Source organism: Panicum hallii, chromosome 8 (assembly GCF_002211085.1).
Source record: "Panicum hallii strain FIL2 chromosome 8, PHallii_v3.1, whole genome shotgun sequence".
NCBI lineage: Eukaryota > Viridiplantae > Streptophyta > Magnoliopsida > Poales > Poaceae > Panicum > Panicum hallii.
In genome coordinates this window covers 1951987-1979176 of record NC_038049.1, presented here as the reverse complement: position 1 = coordinate 1979176, position 27190 = coordinate 1951987, and the positions used below count along the sequence as shown (strand labels likewise).

General features: G+C 43.3%; 3 protein-coding genes across 3 annotated transcripts; 1 reads left to right on the top strand and 2 right to left on the bottom strand.

Moving 5' to 3' along the window:
* Positions 1-1813: 1813 nt before the first annotated feature.
* LOC112902574 (heavy metal-associated isoprenylated plant protein 33-like) lies at positions 1814-3889 on the bottom strand. Its single transcript, XM_025971695.1, has 4 exons — positions 3860-3889; positions 3605-3680; positions 2340-3474; positions 1814-2192 (listed from the first exon to the last, which is right to left on the bottom strand). The coding sequence occupies exons 1-4, from the start codon at positions 3887-3889 to the stop codon at positions 1814-1816; spliced, it is 1620 nt and encodes a 539-aa protein (XP_025827480.1).
* A 7950-nt stretch (positions 3890-11839) lies between these two features.
* LOC112901914 lies at positions 11840-14567 on the bottom strand. Its single transcript, XM_025970778.1, has 7 exons — positions 14234-14567; positions 14053-14123; positions 13729-13837; positions 13384-13466; positions 13059-13217; positions 12308-12409; positions 11840-12202 (listed from the first exon to the last, which is right to left on the bottom strand). Exons 1-7 carry the CDS (start codon positions 14298-14300, stop codon positions 12053-12055), a joined length of 741 nt encoding a protein of 246 aa, XP_025826563.1. The 5' UTR covers positions 14301-14567; the 3' UTR covers positions 11840-12052.
* Positions 14568-16477: 1910 nt separating this feature from the next.
* On the top strand, positions 16478-26861 carry LOC112902328 (long chain acyl-CoA synthetase 6, peroxisomal-like). Its single transcript, XM_025971352.1, has 23 exons — positions 16478-16703; positions 17302-17362; positions 17433-17510; positions 18034-18105; positions 18199-18280; positions 18387-18492; positions 18576-18652; positions 19127-19171; positions 19268-19354; positions 20293-20382; positions 20490-20569; positions 20676-20769; positions 21708-21796; positions 21909-21997; positions 23306-23435; positions 23519-23637; positions 24239-24362; positions 24445-24531; positions 25288-25391; positions 25466-25551; positions 25934-26020; positions 26122-26208; positions 26292-26861. Exons 1-23 carry the CDS (start codon positions 16589-16591, stop codon positions 26385-26387), a joined length of 2085 nt encoding a protein of 694 aa, XP_025827137.1. The 5' UTR covers positions 16478-16588; the 3' UTR covers positions 26388-26861.
* Positions 26862-27190: the final 329 nt, after the last annotated feature.

The window sequence follows — 27190 nt, the reverse complement described above, 5'->3', positions numbered from 1 at the left end:
CGGCCGGGACGCACGGGGTCGGCGGCGGCGCTCTCCTCTTCGGTCGCGCGGCTTCTCGCGTCGCCACGGCGACACCCGTGACGTGCCGCGGCGTGCGCCGGCGTCCCCGACCGACTAGGGCTGGACGGTATTTCATTTACTGCCCGGGTTGGAGTGATTTTGAGCCGTACGATGGGACCTATGCGGTTGGGTTCGGTTGGTTTGGGCCGCGCCAAGTGAAGGCCCATCACCTCGTTGGCGTGCAGCATTGCCTCGACTGGTTGGTTGCTCCGGCGCTCGCCGCCGGCGCTCGTCGGCATGGATGGCCGGTGCAGGTTGTCTTTCGGTGTTTCCACACAGTGACGGATCGGATGATGACGACCAGTCGAGCTCGCGACAGTGGAGGAGGCGGCCGGCGAGGCATGACTTACCGAGGCAGCCATTAAGCTAATCACTGCCCTTCTCAATTATCTATCCATCACTTGAATCAATGAATATATTGATTGGTGCTGAATGGTTGTCGCTCTACATGTGCAAGCTAAGGCTACTTCATGGCGTCTTTGCTGGTAGGAAGTCAACTCATACTCTAAGGTCCATGCATGTCTCTCTTGGTGAATATTATTCAGATTCAAAACTAGCTGAATATTCAGACTCAAGTAGAAGGGGTAAAAGGTCTTAAATTTTAGCTTAAATAATCTAAGAATCGGATTCTAATCTGAAAATTGAATTGCGAAGAGAGCACTGGAGTTACGATCCGTTACCACCCCTAGGCTCGAGTATGAAAATTGTATGTGCAGCACTGACAGGCGTCAAGATAGATGGCCAGATAATAAATCTAGCTTTAGCACTGGCCACAAACTGAATAACCTCACCGACCGTTATTCTTCCCACAGCCAATGTCGCACCATGACATCTTTTCATCCAGCTTTCTGTTTGTTTACTACGGTCTAGTCCACCTCTAACCATCCTCCTCCTCTTGTGTTCCTGGAGACGCGCGGTGACGTCACCTGAGCCAGTCTACCTAGCGCATCGCGCCATCAAGCGCAAACACAGAGATCGAACGGTCGGTCCATGCAGGTGGTAGCCCAAAAATTCAGTCAAACGCAGAGAAGAGAAACGCGCGCGCCTCACTGCTGCTTGCAATTATGTTTTGCTTGCCATATATTTTAGGAAAGATGTTTGCTATGGAGGGCATTAATTTATGTCTTAAGAAAACAGATGCTTCCAGAGTAGTGCTAATAATATGTGCAGATCTTTTTGCAGGCCCGGCATTTCATTCATGCAAGCAAACAAGACACCTATATATGAAGGTTTCATAACCGGTGCATTCAATTTTTTCTTCTAAAAACCACCACCACCACCATCTTGATGGTCACCCTCCATTGCTGCCGTCATCAGCAGCAGCAGCAGCAGGATCTCCTTACCATGGGGATACAGTATTGCGTTTACAGTTGACAACATTCCACGGGCATTTCAAAGACATGCAACTCGACCATTCATTCATGAAACCACAGAAAAGGGAAAGGCACATTAGGTTAACCTAGCTTGGCACATGCCTTCTTCTACCATGACATTACGGAGCAAGAGGAGGGAAGCTATCAGCATCACCTTCTTGACTCTTGATGACCTACTACAAAGCACCTTGCATTGTTCTTCGACTCCTTACGACCACTACATTACGAACTTAGGATAGCTACTTCCTCACAAGGAAGTGTTTTTTTTTGTCCAACGAAATAAAGAGGTGAAAATTAAACAAGCTACGATACGGGTGTAGCTGTTGACTTTGTTGAAAGCTTCAGCAGGAGAAAGCTTGGCCGGCCGCGGCGGCCTTGCCTCACATCACAGAGCAGTAGCTGTTGGGGTTCTCGTCGCTGAACATGTTGTCATGCGGGTGGCGCGGGTAGTAGGACGGGTAGGGCAACGCCTGGTGCCCGCCGTACCCGTACGCGTAGGTCCCGTACCCCATTTGCTGGTAATACCCGGCGCCGCCATGGACATGGTCGCCGTGGTAGCCGTAGCCGTAAGGGCCATAGCCATGGCCATTCATCATCATGTGTGGCGGCTGCTGCTGCTGCTGCTGCATCATGGGCATATACCCGCCGCCGCAGCCGCCATGGACATGGTTCCCGGCCGCCTGCATCATCTCCGGCCCGTAAGGCATGCCGCCGCCAAAGCCGCCGCCAGCAGGACCGGCATGATAGAATCCAGGCGCAAGCGTCGTGCCGGCGCTACCTCCCGGCTGCATGCCGTTGTTGCCACCCATGTGGGGGTGGCCCATCGGCTTGCCGCCGGCTGGCATGCCGGCGACACCTCCCGCTCCCGGCTGCATGCCGTTGCCAGCCATGTTGGGGTGGCCCCTCGGCATGCCGCCGGCGGGCATGCCGGCGACACCTCCTGGCTGCATGCCATGGACACCTCCCGGCTGCATCCCGTTGCCAGCCATGTGGGGGTGGACCATCGGCATGCCGGCGCCAACGCCCGGCTGCATGCCCTTGCCAGCCATGTGGGAGTGGCCCATCGGCATGCCGCCCATCTGTCCCGCACCGGGGTACCCGGCGGCGCCGCCCATCATGTTCGGCGGCCTCATCGTCATGGCCGCCGGCTGAGGCGGCGGCATGCCGCCCATGCCCATCATCGGGCCGCCGACACCGGCGGACGGGCCGCCGGCGCCGCTGGCCTTCCTGGCCTGTCCGGGCTGCAGGTTCCCACCGCCTGGCGCGCCGCCCTTGCCGTTCCGCGGCGGCTGCGCAACGCCACCGTTCTTGACGCTGCCGCCGGCGCCACCCAGGTTCAGCTTTGCGGCAGGGTCCATCTTGCCGCCGTTGTTGGCGTTTCCCTTGATCTGCACCGGCGTCCCGTTGCCGATGCCGCCTTTCTTGACACCGCTGCCTCCGGCCCCACCGGCGGCCGGCGGCATGGCCATAGGCTTCTTCATCATCATCGTCATCATCTTGGTGTCGTCGTACATGTCGTCGTCGAGGCCGTCATCCTCGAAATCCTCGTCGTCGAACTCGTCGCCGGAGTCGTCGTCGTCGTTCCCGAGCCCGTCGTCCTCGGGAACGTTGAACTTGACGGCCTTGGGGTTCGCCGGCGCCGCAGCCGCCGGGAGCGGCATCTTGCCGCCCATGCCCATAAGCTGAGGAGGAAGGTTCATCCCCTTCATCAGCTGCTGTTGCAGCTGCTCGCGAAGCTGCTGCGGAGTCGCTTGCGGCATCGCCATCCTTGCATCTCCTCCACCGCTGCTGCTTGCAGCGGCACCCGCTCCACCCTTGGGCTGGCCCTTGCCGCCAGCATTATCCTTCGGGTGCTGGTCCCCGCCGCCGCCGCCGAGCTGGAGCTGTTGGACCTGGCTTGCCGCTCCAGGGTTGGCGGTGGCGCCCCACAGCAGCGCGGGCTTGCCCGCCTTTCTCAGCTTCTCGAAGACAGTGTCCAGATCCATCTGACCAGTCACCGTCACCTTCCCCTCCAGCTTATCTATGCTGATTTGGTACACACCTGCACATCAATCCAGCACATCTCTTAGGGGAGAAAAAAAAAAGTAGAGCGGCTGAACAGACAGACCTGACCGTGAAAATGTAAACAAAAAATTCAAGCAGTTTGCGTTTAAAAAAGCTTTCTTTCTCACCTTCAATCTTGTGGAGGACCTTTCTAACCTTCTTCTGGCAGCCATCACAGTGGATGCCCACCTTCAGCACGCAGGTCTAGGAACAAACAGAAACAGAAAAAAAATTGTTACCGGAATTGAGAAAAGGCTAGCTGCAGGAGACATGCACGGTGAATCGGTGATGTGAAAACAGATCGCCTGTAACGAACACAAGAAGGAACATGGGATGCATGTGTGCGCGTTGCATGGAGTTGAGAAGACGCAAAACAAACTCACCTTCACCCTGATGATATCCTCCCTTATCATGCTGACCACCTCAAAAATGCCGAGCCTGAAATCGTCAAATATGTGCACGAGAGGCTAGCTTCAGATCGGGTACGAGGAGCATTCAAATCAGGAAGAGAAGAACAAGAACGGCAGCAGACAGAAAACATTTCTCACCTCCCTCTCTGAGAAAACAGCGGTCCGAGAGAGAGAGAGAGGGGAGCCTTCAGCCTTGTCACTGGAGCGAGAGGGGACTTTGGGCTTGGACCAAAATACTGTCCATTCACATAATCACACTTCCTCAAAAAAAAAACACAGATAATAAATCTAGAGAGAGAACCACGAGAAGTGTCCAAATAATAAAAAACATAATAATACAAATAACAAAATACTGTCCATTCACATAATCACACAAATAATAAATCTACCAACAAAATACTGACCATTCACATAATCACACAAATAATAAATCTACCAACAAATTACTGTCCATTCACATAATCAACAACCCTGTTAGAGTTTATTTGATCCGGAGACAAAAAAAATGGAGGTACGAGAGGAAGAAGAGAAATCTCCGATCCTCCCTATCTCTTGATATCTACCAACAAAAGCTAAGCACATGGAGGAGTCTATGCTTACCCCCTTTTTTCCCTTCAGGTCGCCTACGGCCCTTGAAGCTAAAGCTTTTGCCTTTCTTCTTCGGAAGATTTGTGGAATAGTGTTGTGAAAAACGACTAGCCCAAGAGGCCTTTAAATAGGCTAAGTCACTAGTCAAGAAGGTGTAGAACATTTGAAGTATTGCGCTTACCAATGTCAGTTTTCCTCTGTTCTCTTTTCAAAATTCTAATTTTATATATCAGTCCCTCTGTGACTTACACCCTGTTAGTAATTTTTTTGGGCTCTGCAAATAACTGTTCAACAGGGAATATTCCGTTAAACAAATGATGGCTTTGGTCCAACTAATTTGATGGGAATAACCAGTGACTATCATTCCCACTCAAAAAAGAAAGAAAATAAAATGTAGCATTCGATCTAGTGTGAAATTCTAACACGCACAGGCTAAACTATATAAATAGGAAAACTATATCAACGTTACTACGTGTACCACAAGGTAAGCACGAGCTATAGATATTCATCTACGTAGAGATTGTGCGGTGTCAATACACATTCCATGCAAAATATTACAACTCACATGGAAAAAACCATACGACATAATAATTATGTCGTGTCGTTACGTGTTTAGTGGAAACCTCTTATGGTGGATTTTGCCCTTGTCGTTTCATGAAGGACGTAATATCTTTGCACAGAACACATGCAACGTAGGCATAACGATAACGTACCAAACAAGTTTGCTAAGCTCGATGCATTAACACATTCAATTCGCTACGTTACTAATCCTATTTGATGAGGGCACGTGGAGGCGAGTTAGTTGTCGTCATCGCATGCTTTGGCCAATAATTTTGCATGACCGCAGCAAAGCACAGTGCCCATACATGTATGTTCGGACATGCTAGCTATATATTTTGTAAAGTTGCCAAAATTGGCAAAGCATATATTTTACATGCTTCCGCTATAGGTTCGATACACGACAACAACCAAATCATGAATTTAAAGTTATAAGTGTGACGCGCCATTGTCGTTACACTCAATCATTGAGAAGAATTGTTTTCTCTAGTACGCGACAATGAGCGGTCAGTGGTGTTGGATTTGCCAACTCTTATCATTGAAAAATACAAAAGGAAGTTTCGTAAGCTATTAGAACTTCTGCCCGCCACCATGTTCTCAAAACAATTCAACTTAATTTGAGGGAAAATGGATAGAAAGAGGTGGAAGGGTCTCTCTTGGCATGGAAATGTTTTGGCAAAGCTCCTACGCGAACAGTTCTACCGTACCATGCATATTTCCCAAACGCCGTTACCCACGCTTGTGCCGTCAACCAGGTTTTCCCCCAACCGTATCCAGTGAATAGGTTAACCAAGAAACCTGCTTAGGAATAATCTTGCAAAGAGGGGCCTGGGTGCAAAAGGCCAGAGAATGGATGCACAAAGCTGCATATCATGGTGATTAGCTACAGTCCAAGCAGCCCCTAACCATCATCGTCCTCTTGCGTCCCTGGAGACGCGGTTGGCGTGGTGCCATGCCATGGTGGATGCAGACCTCGTCCAGCCGGTGCAGACCTCACACAGCATCCGGTGCAGCCCGCGGGAGCGCGGCCTGCATGTCTTGTGCGTCCGTTAGTGAGCCAGAGGAGGGGGGTGGTGATGACTGATGAGTTGGGCACATTAACCTCTCACTCCATTATTATTTTTTTGTGGAAGTTTCTCACTCCATAATGGTGTTTTGGAGTTTAGGCTCCTGCCTAAACTTTGCTCTCTTTTTTCTGTTAGTCTGGTAATGTCTTGTACTAGCAGCAGTAACTCTTATTCAACAATTCCTAAACTTTGCTGGCCTTTTTCTGTTTGTTTGTTAGTGTCTTTTAGCTACAAGTAATTCTCTTTTTCTCCTGCTTGTTTAACTTAAACCTCACACTGACAGGCATTGTGTCTAGGTTCATACAAGTATTTTTTTCCCCAACGTCTGTTTTGAACTTCTGATTGATCAGGGGTATCAAGATTTTTTCTAGTGACAATAATTATGTGTTGCTTGTCATATTAGAAACGATATGGGCTATGGAAGGCATCAATAATTCATTCATATCTTGAAAACACAGAGGTTTACATGGTAGTGCTAGTATATATGAGCATATCTTTGCAGATTTGGCATTTAATTCATGCAAGCATACGGATATCTATGAAGATTTTCACCTTGCATACGGATATCTATGAAGATTTTCACAACCCATGCATTAATTTTTTTATATTATTCATTGCCAACGTTAGAGATATGCCAAAATATATTCAAGTGCTAAATAAATGGAAATCTAAACAAACAGATCTTATATATGGAGCAGTAGTGCTAGTTTTTATCGCATATCTTTTTGCAGGCCTGTCATTATTGATTCTGTGGCTACAGTCCATTGTGGCCGCTAGAGACAGACATGCATGGTCTGCTAGAGATAGACAACTCCTAAACTTTGATTGCCTTTTTTCCTGTTGGTCTGTTAGTGTCTTTTAATTAGCTAGCAAATAACTCCTTTTCTTGTACTCTGTTTAAGTACACCTCACACTAACAAGCATAATTGTGTTTAGGTTCTTGCAAATACGTCCAACATCATAAAGTTTTGAACTTTTTTGCTTGATGGATTCGACGGCGAGGGGTGTCAATAGTTTTTTCCCTAGTGACAACGGGAGCGCGCAAGGCACGAAATGAGCCGAAAATCCACGAACAGAACAGATACACGTCACTGCTGGTTGCAATTACGTGTTGCTTGACATATTAGAAACGATATATATGTGCTCCGGAAGGCATTAATAATTCATATCTTAAAATACGAGGTTTACATAGTAGTGCTAATATGAACAAATCTTTTCAGATTTGGCATTTATTTCATGCAAACATACAAATATCTGTGAAGATTTTCACAGCCAATAATGCACTAATATTCTTTTACCAATTTATTGCCACAACTATATATATATATATATATATATATATATATATATATATATATATACATGCATGGTCTGCTACAGCTACGATGATGTCATTTTATTACGAGCTCAAAATGACGATCTAGAGAAAGAGAGGTTCATAAAGTAGTGCTAGTGTTTGTATCTGCTTACAGCTACTGCATTCAATCACTCAAATAAATATGCATGGTCAATGGTCTGCTGTAGCTAGACTGATGTCATTTTAAGTGCCAAAAACGACAATCTAGAGAAAGAGAGGTACATCGTATAGCAGTGCTAATATTCGTATATGTTTATAGGCACGGAATTCAATTCATGCAAATAAACATACGTGTATCTGCAAAGATGATTTTCCAAACCAAACCACGACGCATTCATCTTTTCCTGCAATTCATCGCATTGCTTCCGCTAGAGACTGTCATGCATGGACGGTCTGCTATTGCTAGAGTGGTGTCATTTTGGTTTTTTAAAAAGGACTGATGATGCCATTTTTGAGTGCTAAAAAGGGACAATCTAAAGAAAGAGATGTTCGTAAAGTGGTGCTACTGCCAGTGTTTGTATATGTTCAGTTGTTCACAGGCCTAAAATTCAAGTAATGGAAATAAAGATACACGAATATCTACGGAAGAGTTTGGAGACCAAATCACTATGTTAATCTTTCCAAAAAAAAAAGACCAAATCACTATGTTGTTCACTTTTTCCAAGCCACCGTTAGAGATAGAAATGGATGGCCTGCTATAGCTACACCAAACCAAACCACTACTACATTCTCCTTTTTTTTCTACAATTAACTGCGGCCTGCTGGAGATAGATTGAAATGAAGGGCCTGGGCCGGCTAGAGCTAGGCTGATGTATGTCAACTCATATTCAAGTGCTAAATAAATGGAAATCTAGATATGCTCTGGAGCAGTAGTGCTTGTTTTTGTATATCTTTTGCAGGCCTGGCAATGACCTCATACAAATATAAGAACGAGTATCCACCAAGAAAGAGTTCACAAACCAAACGACGACTACATTGATTTTGTGGCTACAGTCCGTTACGGCAGAGATGCATGGTTTCTGTGCTATAGCTACAGTGATGCCATTGCATTGTGTCCAACGGTGCTAAGACCAGGACAATCTACACAGGTCATGGATGGTTGGCACTGCTTGGACTCGTTTGTATGCATCTACTGTAACCACAAAGCATAGCTGATCTGTGATCTTCGTGGCTTCTCCTTCCATCGATCTCCCAGCAGAACTGAAGCAAACTAACCAAGACGCGCCTTGATCTGAATTCTGAAAATCCACACTGGAGTCTACTGTCATTGAGTACACTGGAACCACAGACACGGAGACACCTTGTTGTGGGCGACGACGATGATGTTAATACATATGTCGGCTTGATGCTGCCTGCAACACGACGACGACGTAGTCTCACGTAGGGGTCGTGTACTTGGATTTTGTACGTACTATGCATAGCAATACCTAGCTAGTTCATTCTGCTCATATGCATGTTGAAAACTAGGGTCAGAGTGATGAGAAGCAGGTAGGTAGTCATCTCATTGTGATGAGAAATTGACACTCATATCTCTGTATATGAGCCATTTTGTAAGCTCTGATATGAAACCGCATGGCTAGCTACCTAACGATTTCATGGTTGTTCAGATTTTATCACATGTCTTTGCCAAAAAAAAAGCAATAGTCGACGTGGCACAGTCCTGTGTGCTGAACATGTTGTATTTTTTTTCTTATTTTTTTTTCAAAAAAATTGGCATAGTTTTTTTGTTTTGACATATGAATACGGAGTGGCATGTATGCAAGGGAGGAGCCAAAAATTCACTTCACTGCTTTTAGAGTGGCACAAGGGTCTTTATTTCATACCAACAGAACATCAATCTAACAGCTCAATGACGGAAATGGCATGGAAGGGAGCGCAAACAAATAGGCCCGGTCAAGGGAAGTGAAGAGTTTTAGAGGCACACAAAGGGGTCACTATAATTTATACTGCCATGCAGGGAATTTCCTTGAAGAAGAGAGCTGTGATTATTTGGTGCTACCCTAATAAGTTTGTTTCCATGGCTCCATTTAGATTTTCTATGGAAATATTTGTGTTTTCATTCATTCCATTTGCAGGAAAATCTTGTTGCGGTACACAATTTTTCCTGAAGAAAATATTTATGCTTGAATTTTTTTTTTGTGTCAGAGTCAGACTGCAACAAGCTCTAGCACCTCATGCGTGATAGCCCTGGAAACACTGAGGAACAGTCATCAAACAATGCTCCTAGATGGGGTTAGTGAACTTCATTTCACTGGAGGATTTCAAGGACTCATCAAAAGGTTATCTCATAAAAGGCAAGTGTTGCATTGAGGCTGAAGTCGCAACCATTGGCTCCTCCAAGACAGAGGTACTAATTTGTAAGAACTCATGAGAAGTGTTATTCCCGCTAGAACCAGCTAAATTGAGATTGTGCCTGATTGTTTGGAATATCTGAACAAATCAGCTCTTCTTCAGGCTCCCCGCAGAACCCCCCCTCCTTGAACTAATTGTTGTTTTAGAGTAGCTAATAAATAATTGTTTTTGTTTGTCCACAGTTTACACTGTAACTGAAAGGTGCATTATTCTGAACTCACAATGTACTCTGAAAGGTGGCGCTGAGTAAATGGATGATCTTCAACTTCAAAGCAAGCAGGAAGTTCAGGTGCGCAGGGCGGAAAGGCTGACACGGAGAGAACGAGGCAGAGGCCGGCAGCACCAGGGATGGGGACCGGAGCGCGGGGACAAGAGAACGGCAAGGAGGCCGTCTACGGCCTGAAGCTTTTGGCTCAATACCCATGGAACATGCGCAGCTCCAGTTACCCTCACTCGCCGCCGGGCATGCAGCTAGCATCGCCGTGCCGAAACACCGCGCCTACGCATCTCGAGTGCGAGGGTCGCGGCAGGGGAGATCCGACAGGGAATCGGGCAGGGGAAAGCGAGTAGAGGCGAGGTGCGGAAGTCCATTGGCCGCGACGAGGCGGCCGTCGCCGTCCCCGCCTCGCCGGTGCCACGAGGGAGAGGATAGCGGAGACAAAATGAAAATAGGGACTATACTGAAAAATAACAGGGTTCTTTGTGTAAATATAGGATCGCGATTATTAATTTAGATCCACTGCAGGGGTTTATATGTAACATATTGGATCGCGATTATTAGTCGCGATCCGGTTCAGGGGGTTATATGAAAAATAGTAAAGGGTTGTTTACGTAAGATATTGGATCGCATATTTTTCTTCTTCCCAATGTGCCGCGGCCGAGGAGCCGTGATCTCCCATCGCCGCGAGCTCCGCGTCGACACGCCGCAAGCTAGCCGGACATGGCGGCTCCTGCGAACCACCCTGACCTCGCCTCCGTACGCCCATGGCCCGCCTACCAAATCACTCGTATCTCCATCCCGATTGATACTCCGGCACTTAACTGATGATGAGAAGAATGTTGAAGAGGGGAGAGATGGAAGAGGAGGAGGTGACCGCGGCGGCGACGGCCATGGAGTCATGGACCTCTACGCCACGAGCTCCAGGCGCTGTGCAAAGCAATGGCAGCGGCTTCTGTCCTCTCTTTTCATGATAGATAATTTCAGGTTCGACATGTGGCACTGACAGCAGTTTCTAATCTCTAGGAATGAGATGGCATTAAAAGAATCATACTCGTATGTTTGACTTAATTATTTTTTTAAACTGACTCACACTTGCTGCAATTCGTGCATTTTCGAATGCCATGAAAGGTTTCAAGACCTGGGTTCTTTGCATGCACACAGCACAGTTCTGAATTTATGAATGTCTGAACTTTGGACAGCAATCACACACACAGTTTCTGAATGTCTGAACATTGTTTGAAATATACATAGCTGTTGGTAAAAATTATCCATCAAGCTGGCAGTCCATAGCACACACAGTATGACATGAAACAGGAAGGAGGTTTTTTTTTTTTGAAATGGAAACAGGAAGGAGTTGTTACATAATATATAGACTCAGGCTGGAGCTTCACCAGGAGGAGAGTGACTACCTGCTGTTTTTCGGGGGCTTGGAAGTAGCACTTTACTGGGCCAATATGTCCGCAGAGTTTCATTTGGTTCGACGCCAGGTGTTGCACTTTCTTGATCAATGGTAGGAACTTGAATCAGTCAATGCAGAAGCTGAGCAATGGGTTTTTTTATGTATTTCCTTGCAAACTAAAGGGTACACACCTTAGTATCAAATTTATTGGTTTCTATATATTCCCTAAAAGGATATTACCCATCGCAAATTATTACGCTGCAATTTCACTGGAATCACCTCATAATTCTATGATTAGCCCCATAATTTCTTCTCACGTGCATGCCGCACATGCACTTTACTAGTTTGAACAAAGATAAAAGATGCAACTAGGAAACCTTCTGAATAAATGTTAGGCGCAACTGCGCAAGCCTTTCAACTGAACCTGAAGTTACGTCATGGATTCAAATCATACAACCTGTTAATTGGAACATGGTTGCCAGTGACCCATCACTTGAATATGTTTCAAACGAATACATGGATAATTTACATCTGCCTACATCCTAAATGGAAAATAAAGCAACAAAGGTTGTCATCTTGACCAACATTACGAATTACAATGCTTCCGTCCTCACGCAAAGAGATGTTACTGGGACCCATTCTTCTTCATCCTCAGGAAGCTAACTAATGTGATTCTGGAGGGGACGCCCGTGCCCTGCCTCTTCTTGATGGTGGTGGTCTTCCACGGCTTCCCATCTCTAACACTGGTCATGGTTGTTGAGGTTACGCTGTAGAACTGCATACAGGCAAGCCATGATCAAGACTACAACAATTAAAGCGAGAAACTAAATTCTCCCAGAGGAAACTGTTGGATTATATTCGCCTTTGGGAACATATTCACCTCACAAACACCATGCAGAAGCAACCTCTGAAATGGGTCCTGTACATTCAGCACAAGCACATCTTTATCACTAGTATCTTCGATGAAGATCCTAACTCGTTCCTGCAAACATAAAAAAGCAGAAGCAGCAACGTAAGCAACTGACAAGCTGAACCAAATCTGCTTGAAGAAAATTTGGTAGAAATAAGTAAAGCAAAGAAAATCATAATTCTAAGTGAAAACAACTCTGCTCTGGATTCTGATGAACATTTTAGTTATCTAGGAGTCTAGGACTCTAGCCAACCTTTGAAGCCTGTAAACATATGCTTTTCTAACAAATCCCAAAGAACAATAGAAATGGTCACAAAAGGAACGAGAATGCTTTTACAAGCAAGGTGCTAAATTGATATTTGTTGATGTTGGAAACTCAACAATTATTAAACAGCTATTAAATATTTTTTTATATGCTTAACTTAATCTTTTGAGTTGTGAAAGTATAAATAGCAAACCAGTTAGATGCGGCACGGATATGATGAATTATCTACACAAACTATAGTAGATACAGGCATACAACTACATAATCAACAACTGATAGATGTCTTCTTTGCAAGAAAAACTAACTAGTCTCTGAAGCGATTATAATTGTTTCAATAATAAACTAGAAACATGATTGCTTTTTTGAGCGGGAAAAAATATAGAATTAATTTGTTTTTTTTTGTGGGGGGGGGGGGTGGGGGGAGTTGGAGTTAATCTGGAGGAGATAACACAGTACTTCATATATTTCAAGCAGATCAGGAAGAAAATTTTTCTTTATAGCTTCTCTTGTTTGGCGATCTATACGACGCCAAGCATTCAGCACGACCAATTCATCTTCATCCACATGAGTCCTTTGTTTTTCTGATGACCTTTTCATGCGTTCCATCAATCTTGCCTACAAATAAGAAAAAGTTGGAAGTTTAACTGATCCATAAACGAATGAATATCATGGTAGTGTGATGCATAGATCTTAATTTTCTTTGTACATTTCACTAAATCATATTGCGAGCAAATCATGGACATCATGTGGGTAGCAAGACAGGAAATAACATGCTACCTACCTCAGCATCCATGTCAATGCTCCTGAAGGCATCCCATTCGCCAACACTTGTCCTGCAGAATGCTGACAAGGGCAGTTCCTCACCTACATAATCATTATAATAACATAGAGGTGAGCTTTTCCATAATATACACTGGGAAAAAATCATGCCTGTGATGCCCATGGTGAATGGAACAGCAAGTTCACATAAGCATTCGGATGATAAAATATGATTCACGTACAGTTTTTCAGTGCTATAGTACTTCTGAACATATAAAATGGGCATGTTTAAGAGGGAAAAAAAAATCCTCTCTTTATGTTTTCGTCAACACAGACTGGAGCTTTTCAAGCAGCACTTGGAGCTTACCCCATGGTGGAGGAGCGAAGAGGCCTTTGATTTCTTCAACATGAAGACGCGGGACAAGTTCAATCAGCAAGCGATCGTTCAACCATCTACGTGATCTCCTATTACTGACCTGTGTAACATTATAATAACATGTGAACCATCAACCTGCAGATCCCTAATACACAACATAGCATGTTCCTTACATCCACCCATGCCCGGTTAGAAGAAAAAAATAACTTCGCTATTTTAACACATTCATTTTTATTTATCATGACATTCATGCACAGCAATTTGACTTAATCATGCAGACATCCACGCAACAGCAATCAGGAAGAGTTTTCTCACCTTGGTGGCCATATCCTCGAGGGCTTCAATCTTCCTCTCAATCAGCTGTGAGCGCGACCCAACGCCGTCGCCTGCGTCCAGTACACCAAAATTTCAGGAAAAATTGCCACATTTGGCCAATTTGGGGGCAAAATCAGCATCGGCGTCTTTGAGTTCTTTTTTCTGGTAATAAAGGGGTTACCTTTAGCGGAATCGAAGAGGGAGGAGTAGAACTCCTCCTCCCTCCGCAGCAGATCCGCGCTCGCCATGGTTGAACCCTCGCACGACCTCGGTCTCGAGCTTGCTGCACTTGTCGATGCGATCGCCGGCGGTGCCGAGCGCGCGAGAGAAGAGGCGGGGCAGGGCAAGTGGAGCCAAGGTCGGATTGGGCGTCGGAGGACGGAGGATTGGCTGACGGCGAGTGGATGGTTGGGCGGCGGCGGCGGATGCAATTGTGGTGGGGGTGGGATTCGGGATTCGAGTCTGGAGATTGCTTGTGTTCGTGGTTCGCCTTCCACGAAGGGAGAGGCAGGTTGGGCTGTCCGAGAAACGTTACCCGCGCGTACGTGTTTCGATGAAAGTGGGGCCATCCATTTAGAGGGCCCGCTTGTAAGCCAGACATACTCCTCTTTATTTACGTTCTGGTCTCTGGGGTAGATTGGCGGCCACGGAAGAGAGAGAGGGAGGGGTATCCCGTACGCGGAATCGCGGTCCGGATGCCAAAACTTTGGGACAAGATCTCACGTGGCAGGCACATGCGTGCATGGTCAACTACGCCATGCTCCATTCTTCATTTCTTCATTCTGCTGCGGTGTTCATGTGGTAGAAACGTTGGTTTAAAACCCTAAATATTTTTTATTTATTAATTTGCACATTGCCCCTGAAACGTGCATAGTTAGCTTAGATAAACCTTTTGAGCTCTCGACTTTTCCTATGTTCGTTTCAATGTATGAAACCTAAGCAGAAATGCAGAATCAAAATCAAGTAAGCTATTCCATGTAAACCTGCACCTCATCTTCTAGAATCGCCACAAGCTGCGTCATATTCTAGATCATTTTTTGCATTTACAGATGATAAGATAATCATACCATAAACTTTCATTTTTTGTTGGGCTCCTACTAACTGCGGTGTACATTACTGGAAGAGAGAAGTTGTGAGCATAGGTTCTTCCCTTTCTTACGCTAGTTAACATTGATTTAACGGTAGTAGTCTTTTGATGGTAATATTCTAAAACTGAATCTTTTAATGATATTCTTTTTCTAAACTTTGATATTTTAATTGGTACAAATTCAAAATTTCCCATTTATTGGGTTTATGTATAGCTCATGAGGTTCTAATTCCAACTCCTACTATGCCTGTCCCCGTGTATAAACCTTAGCATAATCAAAACTAGGTAAGTTACTCCATGTGAATGGTAAACCTATACCTTAGCTTTTAGAATTACCGCAAGCTGCGTATAACTCTACTCAATTTTTGCATCTACAGTTGATAAGATAACCACACCATCAACTTCTACCAAATGTCAATGTTTGCCTCCACGCGGAGATAAGGAAAACTCCTTGGAACTACCAAACAACATAGTTTACACATGTTCGCTTAAAGTGAGTTTAAATGTTTTAATTCATTTCTAGATGTAGTCTAGATATATAGTAGAAATTATATGTCTATAAAAATTAAAATAATTTCAAATTTATAACGAATGGGAGGACCGAGCTAGGGCTCGGGCAGCCCACCCGTGTTCGAGATTCGGGCGGCGCAGGCGCCTCGTCTCCTTCTTACATGATGGGCCAGTGCTCCTGGCGGCTTTAAGAAAAAATTATAATGAATGGAATATATATTCTCACCAGTTACATGATTTCTAGGTAGTCTTGCAAGAGGTTCATCGTCCACCAATGTTTAGACACAGCGAAAATATATCGTACTCACCGGCAGGCTAGCTAGCAGCAAAAGGTACGCACGCTACCATCATCGTTCTCACGTCCCGTATTCCGTTACGCGGTACCTGCCTTTTCCTTCTCCACACCGCAAGTCGCCACCCCAAGAAAGAAAAAGAGCAGACCGTGCCGTATCTGCCGCCCGGACCCATGTCGCCGCCGTGCTGCCGTGTCGTGCGGTGTCGCCACCGGCCGCCGGGACCCATGACGGGCCCGCGCAAGCGAACGATCCGGTCAGATCAGATAGATTTACGGCTCCAAAAAAAGCGTCGGGAATATCCACGCGCCCTCCGTCTGGAAACACTCTGATCCACGCACGCCTGCCTCGTCTACCCCTTGCACAAACAAATACCCGTCCAAATCCACGACGCCTCGGTTTAAAAACCACGAGGAGTCCCCTTCCCGCACGCATCGTCGGCGTCGCTCGGCTCTCGCGCGAGAAATCCATTTCCCATTTGCTTGCGGCGGCAGCTCGCCTTCCCCCCCCCCCCCCCCCCCCCCCCCACCCCCCACACGCAGCGCAGCGCCGAGCCCGCGGGGTCAAATCGAGCTCGGCAGCCGGCACGGAAGCCGCATCGCAGGGGAGCAAGCGAGCAGGAGCAATCCCCTGTACTGTAACCCCAATGGACGCCGCCCAGCGCCGGGTCCGCGCGGTCTCCGCCCACCTCCAGCCGCCGCCGGCGCCCGCCGCGGGCCGCGGCCTCGCCGCCAACCCCACCGCCGGCGAGTACGCCCACGGTGCGTCCCCCCTGTCCCCGCGTTTCGTTTCACCTGCTGCTGCTGCTGCTGCCCTGTGGGAACACCGGTGCTCCCGTCCCGTGTGGCGATGCCCCCGACTTGGAACCCGCGGTCGATGGGAGCTGGACGGTCCTTTTATTGCGGCGGGTGGCCAGCCGCCCAGCCCCGACTCCGAAGTGGTGGGGATGTGGCGCGGTGGTGGTCCAGGGCCCGCCGTACTGGTGATCTTACGGGGGTTTAGCTTCCGAATCTGGGGGCGCTGCCACCGGTGACCAGTCCCTTCGCCTTGGCCTCTCGCAACGCCACTCTCTCTGAGCGGCAACTAGCATTATATCTGTCTGACCATCGCACCCCTAACCAGATTTAGGATATGGATATGCGTATATGCTGCTGCTGCTATCTGTTTCATACACACTTCTTTCCCGGTGGCCGTTGCCGGCGGCCAGGCTATGCCTTCTCCATTTCAACTGTACGCTTGTTTGAGTTGACTTAGCAAGTAGCATTCTTCCTCGCAGACAACATCTGCTGTTTTAGTTTGAGAAAATGGCGCCTTCGAAACGGGATATCATTAGTAACTCGCTCTACCTGATCTTTTCAGCGCAGGGCTACAGTGTTGTTCTCCCTGAGAAGTTGCAAACTGGGAAGTGGAACGTGTACCGGTAGGTAATTTGTATGTTAACCTGTGTTTCGCTTCTGTGAGGGCTCATGATTGCTTCTGCCATCTCACAGGTCCGCACATTCGCCTCTAAGTTTGATTAGTAGATATCCTGGCAATCCGGACATTGGAACGCTGCACGATAATTTTGCGTAAGAAGCCGCACCATCTCTCTCGAATCTAACTTTTGTTTTCTAATTTTCATCTAAATGTTGTGAGAAAATTCCATTGTTACCAACATTGTGATCAAATCTTTGTTACCGTTTATTTGCAAACCCATTTCTGTCAAATCACGCTGCAGTAGCTGTTTAGATCATTCCTGGAAGACATGCTAGAAAAAACAGAGTCAATCATAATCAGTGGTACCTCTTTGTCACCTTAGGATATTCTCCATAATCTTGCTTTCTGAATTGGGTTAGGATGGATTCTTGTTTGTCATGCGAGAAGGTAATAGGTCTGGAAAAAAAATATCTAGGTCCAATATGATGGGCTTAGCATCTTTTATCTGATGCTAAATTAAGAGCCAACGAAAATCTTGAATGCAGAAGTTTCTATGTTATGGCTTTATGAAAGTTGGTTAAATCATATTCACCTTTTGCAGTACTTGATAAATTAGGAAAAATATTGTAATAATCTTTCAGGCAAAATGCTATATGATATTCCGAATTTTTGCAGGTATGCAGTTGAAACTTTTAGAGATTGTAGATATCTGGGAACAAGAATCAGAGCAGATGGGACAATTGGAGAGTAAGGATTAGCTATCTGATAGGATTAATTGCCTTCCGTCTCTCTTTTTATCCAGATTTGTTTAATTCCTGCAAGTGGCCAATAATGTTGTAGCTACAAATGGATGACGTATGGAGAAGCTAGCACAAGCAGGACTGCAGTAGGTTCTGGCCTTATTTATCATGGAATACCTAAAGTGAGTCATCATGATCTGAATAAGCACTTGTCCTTTTTTTTTGACCAAACAGATATATTGTGTGCATATTGAACTTACTTCAAATATCTTTTCTATTTGTAATCAGGGTGCACGCATTGGTTTGTATTTTATAAACAGGCCTGAGTGGATTATAGTTGACCATGCTTGTGCTTCATATTCATACGTATCTGTGCCACTTTATGATACTCTTGGTACGTTCACAACAAAGGATGACCATAGGTCTCTTGTTCATTCTTGATTCATCTAGTGACAGTTTTTTATATTGTACTTGCAGGTCCAGATGCTGTTCAGTTCATTGTGAACCATGCAACTGTGGAAGTCGTATTCTGTGTGCCTCAAACACTAAGCATTGTGAGCTTTAATCTCTGCTCTCTATCTTAGACAATTACCAGTTCCAACAACAAAATTCGCAAATGAAACCTATGAGGCTGTATGTCAGAAGTCACGCTTGTCCTAACTAGTGAGGCTGGAACTGCTCCAGGAATTTGGATCATTTTTTATTTGTTTGGGTATAACTCTGGTCACGGGTTTCTCTAGTGTCAAACATATTGCATTATGGTTCATATGGCAGGCATCGCAATTCGCAACTATATTTTTCCTGGCCCATATCCACTAAAGATATGGTTAATCCGGTGGATATTGGGGCCTGATCTTAAACTAGGTTTTACATTTATAAACAATAAATTTTTTTTCCTATTTGAAATGGTGCATCAGTTTATCAATGCCTTTTAGCTTTTGCACTTCACATTACACCATTCTACATTCAAAAGAAGTAAACTTGATTTATGACATATAGTTTTATTCATCATTATCTATTGATTGCAGCTGTTAAGTTTTATCGCTCAAATGCCATGTGTTCGGCTTATAGTGGTAAGTTTGGATCACTTACAGTTGATAAACACAATGTAACATTCATTATTCTTCAAGGACATTCCCTCCTAATTTTTCCTAATTTCTTTTGTCTAGGTAGTTGGTGGAGACGATGCAAAGATGCCTTCAACTCCTGTAACTACTGGAGTGGAAATCATAACTTACTCCAGGTTACTCATCCAGGTGTGCTTTCTAAATGATCCTTGAGTTTTTCTCATCAAAAAATAAAATCCTATTAAATGTTTCAATCACTACATAAAGGTTATCAATTATATATGTCACTTCTCATAAACTGCATAGTTTAAGTGAAGTGGGTGCCTTTTATTCTTTTTCCTCCATACCTGAAATTAAGAAATTTTGATAGATATCGACTACATGATAGCCATTGTTACTGTCAACAATCTGGAACAGCCTTAGTCAGTTTCTGTGGATGCTCTCAGCATATAAGTTTTCCATGTCCTTTTGGTTCCTTGCTTTCGTCTTGTTTTTTGTCCTTGCCCATGTTCTTCAAGGGTTTCTCCCTTAAAAAATCTATGTGATGTGACACCCAAGCAGCACATATGTAGTTGTGTTAGATGATGCATGTATTATATTCTTAGATTATATACATGGGATGTTATGAAGTTCTCTTTCCCTCTGTTGTTGGGTGAAAGTAACATCTATCTAGAATGTGAAATTGAATCTTCTTGTTCAGATTAAACTGATATGGAATAATGTTTGTATCAACGTGCTTCTATGCAAAGGTCAATTGTTTGTATTTTACTTGTATACAGTAGTTCTGAGAGCATAGAGCTAATCTTATGCAGCACAAATGGTAGGTCTACCACAGATCGAATGTTCTCTTTGGTCAAGTCTAGTTTTGTAAGTCGTAACTACATGTGTTCAATCCTTATAGGCATACATAGCATGTTCATGCTGGGCATATTACCTTCATTTTGCATACAACATGTGTAGCTGTCTCTGTATCAATTAATTCTTTGATAGAATTTGAATGTTAACTGTGGGTACATTGTCATCAGCATTTTAATTTTGAATAAAGAATGGTAGCACCTCATGTTTTCCGCTTGTTCCTATATATTGTGCGCCGCTGGTTTCTGAAATTCTTCAATTCTTCAACTCAGGGAAAGTCTAGTCCTCAACCTTTTCGTCCTCCAAAACCTGAAGATGTTGCCACTATCTGTTACACTAGTGGCACTACTGGCACGCCAAAGGTAATTCATCCACCCTTCTGATTATTCTTTGCTCCATCAGGAAAGTTCTTTCTCTTATACAGTAGTGCATTTCAAATCCGGGATGTTGGATACCAATCTTTTCCCAGGGAGCTGTTCTTTCTCACGGGAACTTTATTGCAAATGTAGCAGGATCAAGCCTGAACATTAAGTTTTACCCCTCTGATGTGTGAGTATTTTACATTTGAAGACGATTGTTCCTGCTTGCATAACTTGTCCAATTCATATAAGCTCTTAACATTTCTGATAATAGATTTAAAAAATGCTCTCCTCAGGTATATCTCATATCTACCTTTGGCTCACATCTACGAGAGGGTTAACCAGGTTGCCTTGCTGCACTGTGGTGTTGCCGTTGGATTCTACCAAGGGGTATGCAGACTCGAAACTATGTAGAATGATAACTATATATTTACTTTTTTATTTTTATTCTTGAATAAATATGTAATCTACAGGACAGTTTTGAAATGCGTTCAGAGAATTAACTAATACTAGGTTCATCTATAAGCAAGTTGGTGTTTGTGGGAGCAGAATAGGATCATCCATTGCAACACACTTGAGTTGCTCCTCCTAGTTTGGAGGACTTGTATTAAAGCTTTGGACAATTAAGAGATTAACTGTAGACCATACGTAGACCGTAAGGAGGATCTTTCATCACCGGGATTGTATTCTATCGGTCCAAATCCACTTGGGGCCCGTTTGGAACCTTGGAATTGAATTCCATTCTAATAATCATAATTTAGACACAAATCTATTAAGCTAATATGATTATATACGGAATATATTTGTATACTATTGTTAGCCATATGAGGGAGATACTTATGTGCTATATTTCTACTATAGAGGAGTGAGCCAAAGAGCGTGCTATAAATTACGGAATAGAAACATAGCTTTGTGGTGTATAGAATCAATTTCCATCTTCCATCCTATGAATTTAGGATAGGCTTATATCTAAACTTTGGAAAGTGGTGGGATGTCAAATTCTAAGCCAAATAGCCTAGTTTATTAAGTAGATTTCAATTCCTCCAAAATGAGAGGATTCAAACGGCCCTCAGTATTTGTGTTATGTTCATTTGTTCACTGCATCTCTATCTTGCTCACTGTAACCCTTTCCCCATCATCATAGTTATCCTGTTGCTGACTTCCTTTGTCCACACCACATCAATGAACTATACCCATGCAAGGTTATCTCCTGTTTATTTGTCTGTCTGTATGGAGCACACATTTTGCATGACATTTATAAGTTATGCATCTATTCTTATGTCCATAAATTTTGCAAGGTTATCTTTCCTTACTATGTTAATTTCCAGGATAATTTGAAGCTGATGGACGATTTGGCTGTTTTGAGACCGACAGTATTCGCAAGTGTTCCCCGGTTATATAACAGAATTTATGCCGCGTAATATAACTATACCACTTAGTTCTTTATGTTCTATGTTCAGTATAAATGCTTAAAGAGTAACATGTTCTGTTGGTATTGCTAACAAGCTAGTTGCTTATTTGTTGTGTAGAATTACAAATGCTGTGAAGGAGTCTGGTGGCCTGAAAGAAAAATTGTTTCGTACTGCATACAATGCCAAGAGGCAAGCAATCCTTACAGGTAAGAACAGTATGAAGCTCATTGAAGCTAAGTGCCCTTTTGTTGTTTGGATAACAGATGAGAATTTCTTCTGCATCAATATTGAAGCATAGAGTCGATACAGGGATACTTGCACAACCTATTTATCAAATGGTGAGGAGTGTCTCCTCTCCTGGGTAGAAAGGTTAGGCGAGCAAGGTCTCAACCAAACCCACCTGGTTTTAATTCTCCTCATCTGCTTAATGAACAACTGGGGAACGTCTTCCCCCGCAGTCTTGTTCAAATGGTGAACCACACTACTGTTCATGGGCTATGCATATATTCACAATTTTTCATCTATTTTCTAAAGGAGTTGCATCAACCAACTTAGTTGTTAGACCTCTGCTCCTTATTTTTGTTTGATTTTGTTGAAGGCTGTCTTCCCCTAAGTATATCTGTGCAAAGCATATGCTTGGTACTGTGGTACATATATTTAATGCAACAACAAATATGTCAAACGATTGGAAAAGATTTGTCCTTGTATTTTGCAGGAGAGTTGTTTATTTATGTTTCTACACTCATAGATCATTCCTTACCTACATCACATAGAAGTTTTTATGTGGATTTTTCAAACGCCAATCATTGATCTATGCTTTATTTAACCAAAGGGATGCACAGTAAAAAAATTTATGGCTAAACAAACCTGTTTGATCAAAATACCTAGGTTACTTAAATGACATTTTCCTGCTTTAAGTCAATACTGAAGTCTAGATGGCACGGGTATGGCTAGGTTTCTTTTCCATTTTATTGGCAGAAAGTTGATGCAGCCTGTATGGAACAAACCGCTCAATGTTCCAATAACATCTAATTATTATTATTTTTTGGTTTGGAGTTCTTGTGTTCTATTTTTATTTATACCTTACGATCCTTAGGAAGACCTCAATATCCTATGGTCTGTTTCTACTTGGAAAATAGAGTACCTTTTGCAATATTTTCTTTTTCCCAAGTATAGCTTGGAAGATAGAATCTGGTGAAGTCGACCATTTGGGCTTGGCTGTGCAAATGGTATTCATGTAAGATTGTTGGTCACTCATAAGATGGGAAGGGGCTGATATTTCTAGCACTCTCCAACATGAAGCTTTTGTAGTTTATTCAGGACCTCTTTATACAGCACATGATCATAACTAATATTTCAGAAACTTCAGATAATAATCCTCTTGGGTTGGTTTATATCTGTTAATTAGCAATAACTGAATTAGGCCAATTTTATAATTTGATGCCACCATTGATCCAGCTCTCATTGCATATATGTGTATTGTGTAATGTCACGTATATACTATGTGTTGTCAGGGCGAAATCCATCCCCAATGTGGGATAAGTTGGTATTTAACAAAATAAAAGCTAGGCTTGGTGGACGCGTGAGACTTATGAGTTCTGGTGCTTCTCCACTGTCAGCAGATGTCATGGAATTCCTAAGAATGTGAGCTGACTTCTTCTGAGCTCTCATGGATAATTATTTGGATCTTGGCTTTGTGAAATATAATTACTGTTTAAATTCTTTAGATGCTTCGGTGGTGAAGTTATTGAAGGCTATGGAATGACAGAGACATCTTGTATCATATCTGCAATGGATATTGGTGATAAATCAATTGGTCATGTTGGATCCCCAATTTCATCTTGTGGTAAGCTCGGTGTTTTGATTTCAAGCATTCAAGGATATAAATATATAATAAATTTGCCTGGCGCCCCCACCCCCCCCCCCCCCCCCAACACACACACACACCCCAACCCCCCCTAAAATTTGTTTGAGTAACACTTCTGCACTAATGTTGAAAATATAGTCTCATGAATTCAACTTGATATACATAGAGAATACATGCTAAAGTTATTAGGTCTTTCTGTGTTTTAAATCTTATGGATATCACTTATCTTATTTTATGGTGGTGGTACTTTCAAAAATCTAATAGATGTCCACTGAAGTTAGTCATGGTGAATAAACTTATCCTAAAATATTGTTTCTACGCCTTACATTCTATATCTGTTTCAAGGTTTAATCTTTAAGTTTTAGTTTGATGTGTTTCAGGTTATCCATTTAGCAAGGTCCCATAGTCACCATGTTGCTTGGAGTATGCATTTTGGAATAAAACTAGTCTGTTTCTTGAGAACCATGTCAATAAAGTCTCTCGTGACACTAATCAGATGATGCCCCGTATCCAAAATACTTAAAAGTATGCCTTTGTACATTGTTCTCACATTTTCAGGATCATTTTCTTCCATTTTCAGAGGTGAAACTTGTGGATGTCCCAGCAATGAATTATACTTCTGATGACCAACCATATCCTCGTGGAGAAATTTGTGTTAGAGGACCCACGATATTCCGTGGTTACTACAAAGATGAAGTACAAACGTAAATTTCTATCCTTCACCTGTATTTACCTTTCCATATTGAATCGGCTGCAACTGCAACAAATGCGTTTGAAAACCTGCAGAAGAGAAGTCATTGATGAAGATGGTTGGTTGCACACTGGAGACATAGGTCTGTGGTTGCCTGGAGGGCGTCTAAAGATTATTGATAGGTAAAACATAATTGGCACTATTTTATTTTAGCTTTTCCTTTTGGAGTTGAGATGTCAATTAAATGTTTTTCTCTTGTTTTAGCAAATACTGTGTGCAATTTATCTTTTAGTTCTCTTTATGCTCCAGTCTCCATATAACATGCATTAAAGTTGTCGTAAAAATCTCTACAGCCTTTTCAAGCTAGGGCTAGAATTGATCTACCATCTAGTATGATGTTCCAAGTATGAACATCTTCATAAAGAGAAAATTTTATGAGGCAAGTTCGTGTGAACAAAGCGAAGCTAGGAAACACTATTAGAAAGTTTGTATTGCTAGAAACTATCCTTTTATTGTCATGTCCATCCATTTTTTTATTATAGCATATGGGAGAACCCTATGGGAGAGCATAGTGATGGCGATAATTTTAAGAAACGCTTCGCTCAAAAAAGAAAAAGAAACACAATGCAAATGAACGCAAATAACAAAACTAAACTATATAGGCTTTCAAATCAAAATAACTGAGTTGGAAAATCTGACCAATGCAACTCATAATGAATATCTGAGTTTGAAGATCCCTGCATTTTGTTCTTGCCAGCTTTTCTGCATCCAAAATGTCCAAGGAATTAAAACCTTTGTTATATTCATTGGAACTTGTGTTCTCACAGAACACTTTTCCTAGATTCTTTTGTTGATTTACATTTTCCCTAGGCATAGTTTGGTCTCGCTATTGTTCTTCCTTAATTACTAATGTTTTTACATGTTCTTCTGAACTCTAGGAAAAAGAACATTTTCAAGTTAGCTCAAGGAGAATACATAGCTCCAGAGAAGATTGAAAATGTCTATGCCAAATGCAAGTTCATTGCCCAATGCTTTATATATGGTAAAGTTCATGATTCTATATTGTCTATGACTATCAATTAGGCTGTGATGTCCTAAATCTCTGTCTGGATGCAGGTGATAGTTTCAACTCTTCCCTAGTTGCTGTTGTTGCAGTTGAACCAGAGGTTTTGAAGGCTTGGGCTGCGTCTGAAGGAATCCAGGTAAAATATTTGAACCATAACATCTGTCATCTGTTTATTTCACTTTTCACCCCATGAAAAGAAATGTCGGTGTAGCTTTAAAAAAAATGTCGGTGTAACTAGTTGTTGTGACACTGATCAAATATATAATTGTAAACTGAGGATTCATTTTCCATCATATGCAAATATATAAAAATACTATCCAACTTTACTGTGCTGTTGTCATTTGTGCATTCTTTACGTGTTTCATGCCTTCAACCTGTTTCCCTCTTCGATATGTTATCCGCAGTTCACTACAGAATAATATGTACAGCCTTCTTCTTCAACAAGTAGAACTTCAAGCATAAGTCTTTAACATGTGCACAGCCTTTTTATGTTCTAAACTGCCCTTTCTAACATGTAGTACGAAGACTTAAGGCAGCTTTGTGCTGATCCTAGAGCAAGAGCTGCTGTCCTGGCTGATATGGATTCTATTGGAAAGGAAGCACAGGTTTCTCTCCTGTTCTTACCCTAGCCTATTCTAATATTCTATCCAAATGAAACTGCTGTGTTGTGATTCTTTATTGATATCTCTATGCCTATTTGTATCAGCTAAGAGGTTTTGAATTTGCTAAAGCTGTTTCGCTTGTTGCTGAACCATTCACATTGGAGAATGGTCTCCTCACCCCAACATTCAAGGTAGGCCCCAGTGGTGATGCTAGAGGAAGTTTACAAACTGAAATGCTGAGTGACCGAGACTCCATCCTGATGCTTTTTTGCAGGTCAAAAGACCACAAGCTAAGACATACTTTGCAAAAGAAATATCAGATATGTATGCAGAGTTGAGGGAGACGGAGACAGCTAGGCCGAAGTTGTAATCTCTTGTGTAATCATCAGACGGGAAGTGAAATATACAGGCTTACAGGAGATTGTTGGATCCCAAGATACCAGAATTATTTCTTCAGATCATAAAATAAGTTGAATCTTTTGAATGGCAGAATTGTTCCTGCAATGATCAGGAAAAAGATTCAACAAGCCGGAGGCGGTGCAGATTGAATACATGGTACTTGCTATATGAACCATTGGATTTGTACCATTAAAGAAAAATCGGATGTTGAGTGCATGTTGAATTTTTGCCCGTGTCCACTGCCCTCTTGAATACACTGTACATGTAACCCTGCTCTTGTAAACGTGCCATGTGACTCTGTGATTCTGAATCTGTGCCCTAATATGGGACTTCATAGAAAAAAATATTCTGCGCAACAATGCATATGTACTGCAGATGTAATGTAACAGCAGCACTGAAGTAAAAGTTCACGGCAAACTGTACATGCATGCCTCTTTGGATTGTATATTTGTATAGCAAGCTCAGTATCGTTTTCTCTGTTGCGACAGTTCAGAACCATGAACAGCATAACAAGTTGATTGGGACGAGCTGATAACTAACGAAAAGGAAGCACGCTGCACAGCTTCTGTTCGAATAAGAAGTATGAAAGGTTAAGAATTTTTTTTTTTTGAAAGATTAAGAAATATCATGTGGGCCTGAAGCAAAGCACATTTGCTCTCAACCATGACTGCGGTATGGCCGGGCCGTGTACGGACTACCGATACGGCCCAACATATTTTCTGTCGCAAAGTCCAGGTTCTTTTAGAGAGAGGGGAGTCAGGTTCTGGTGATGAG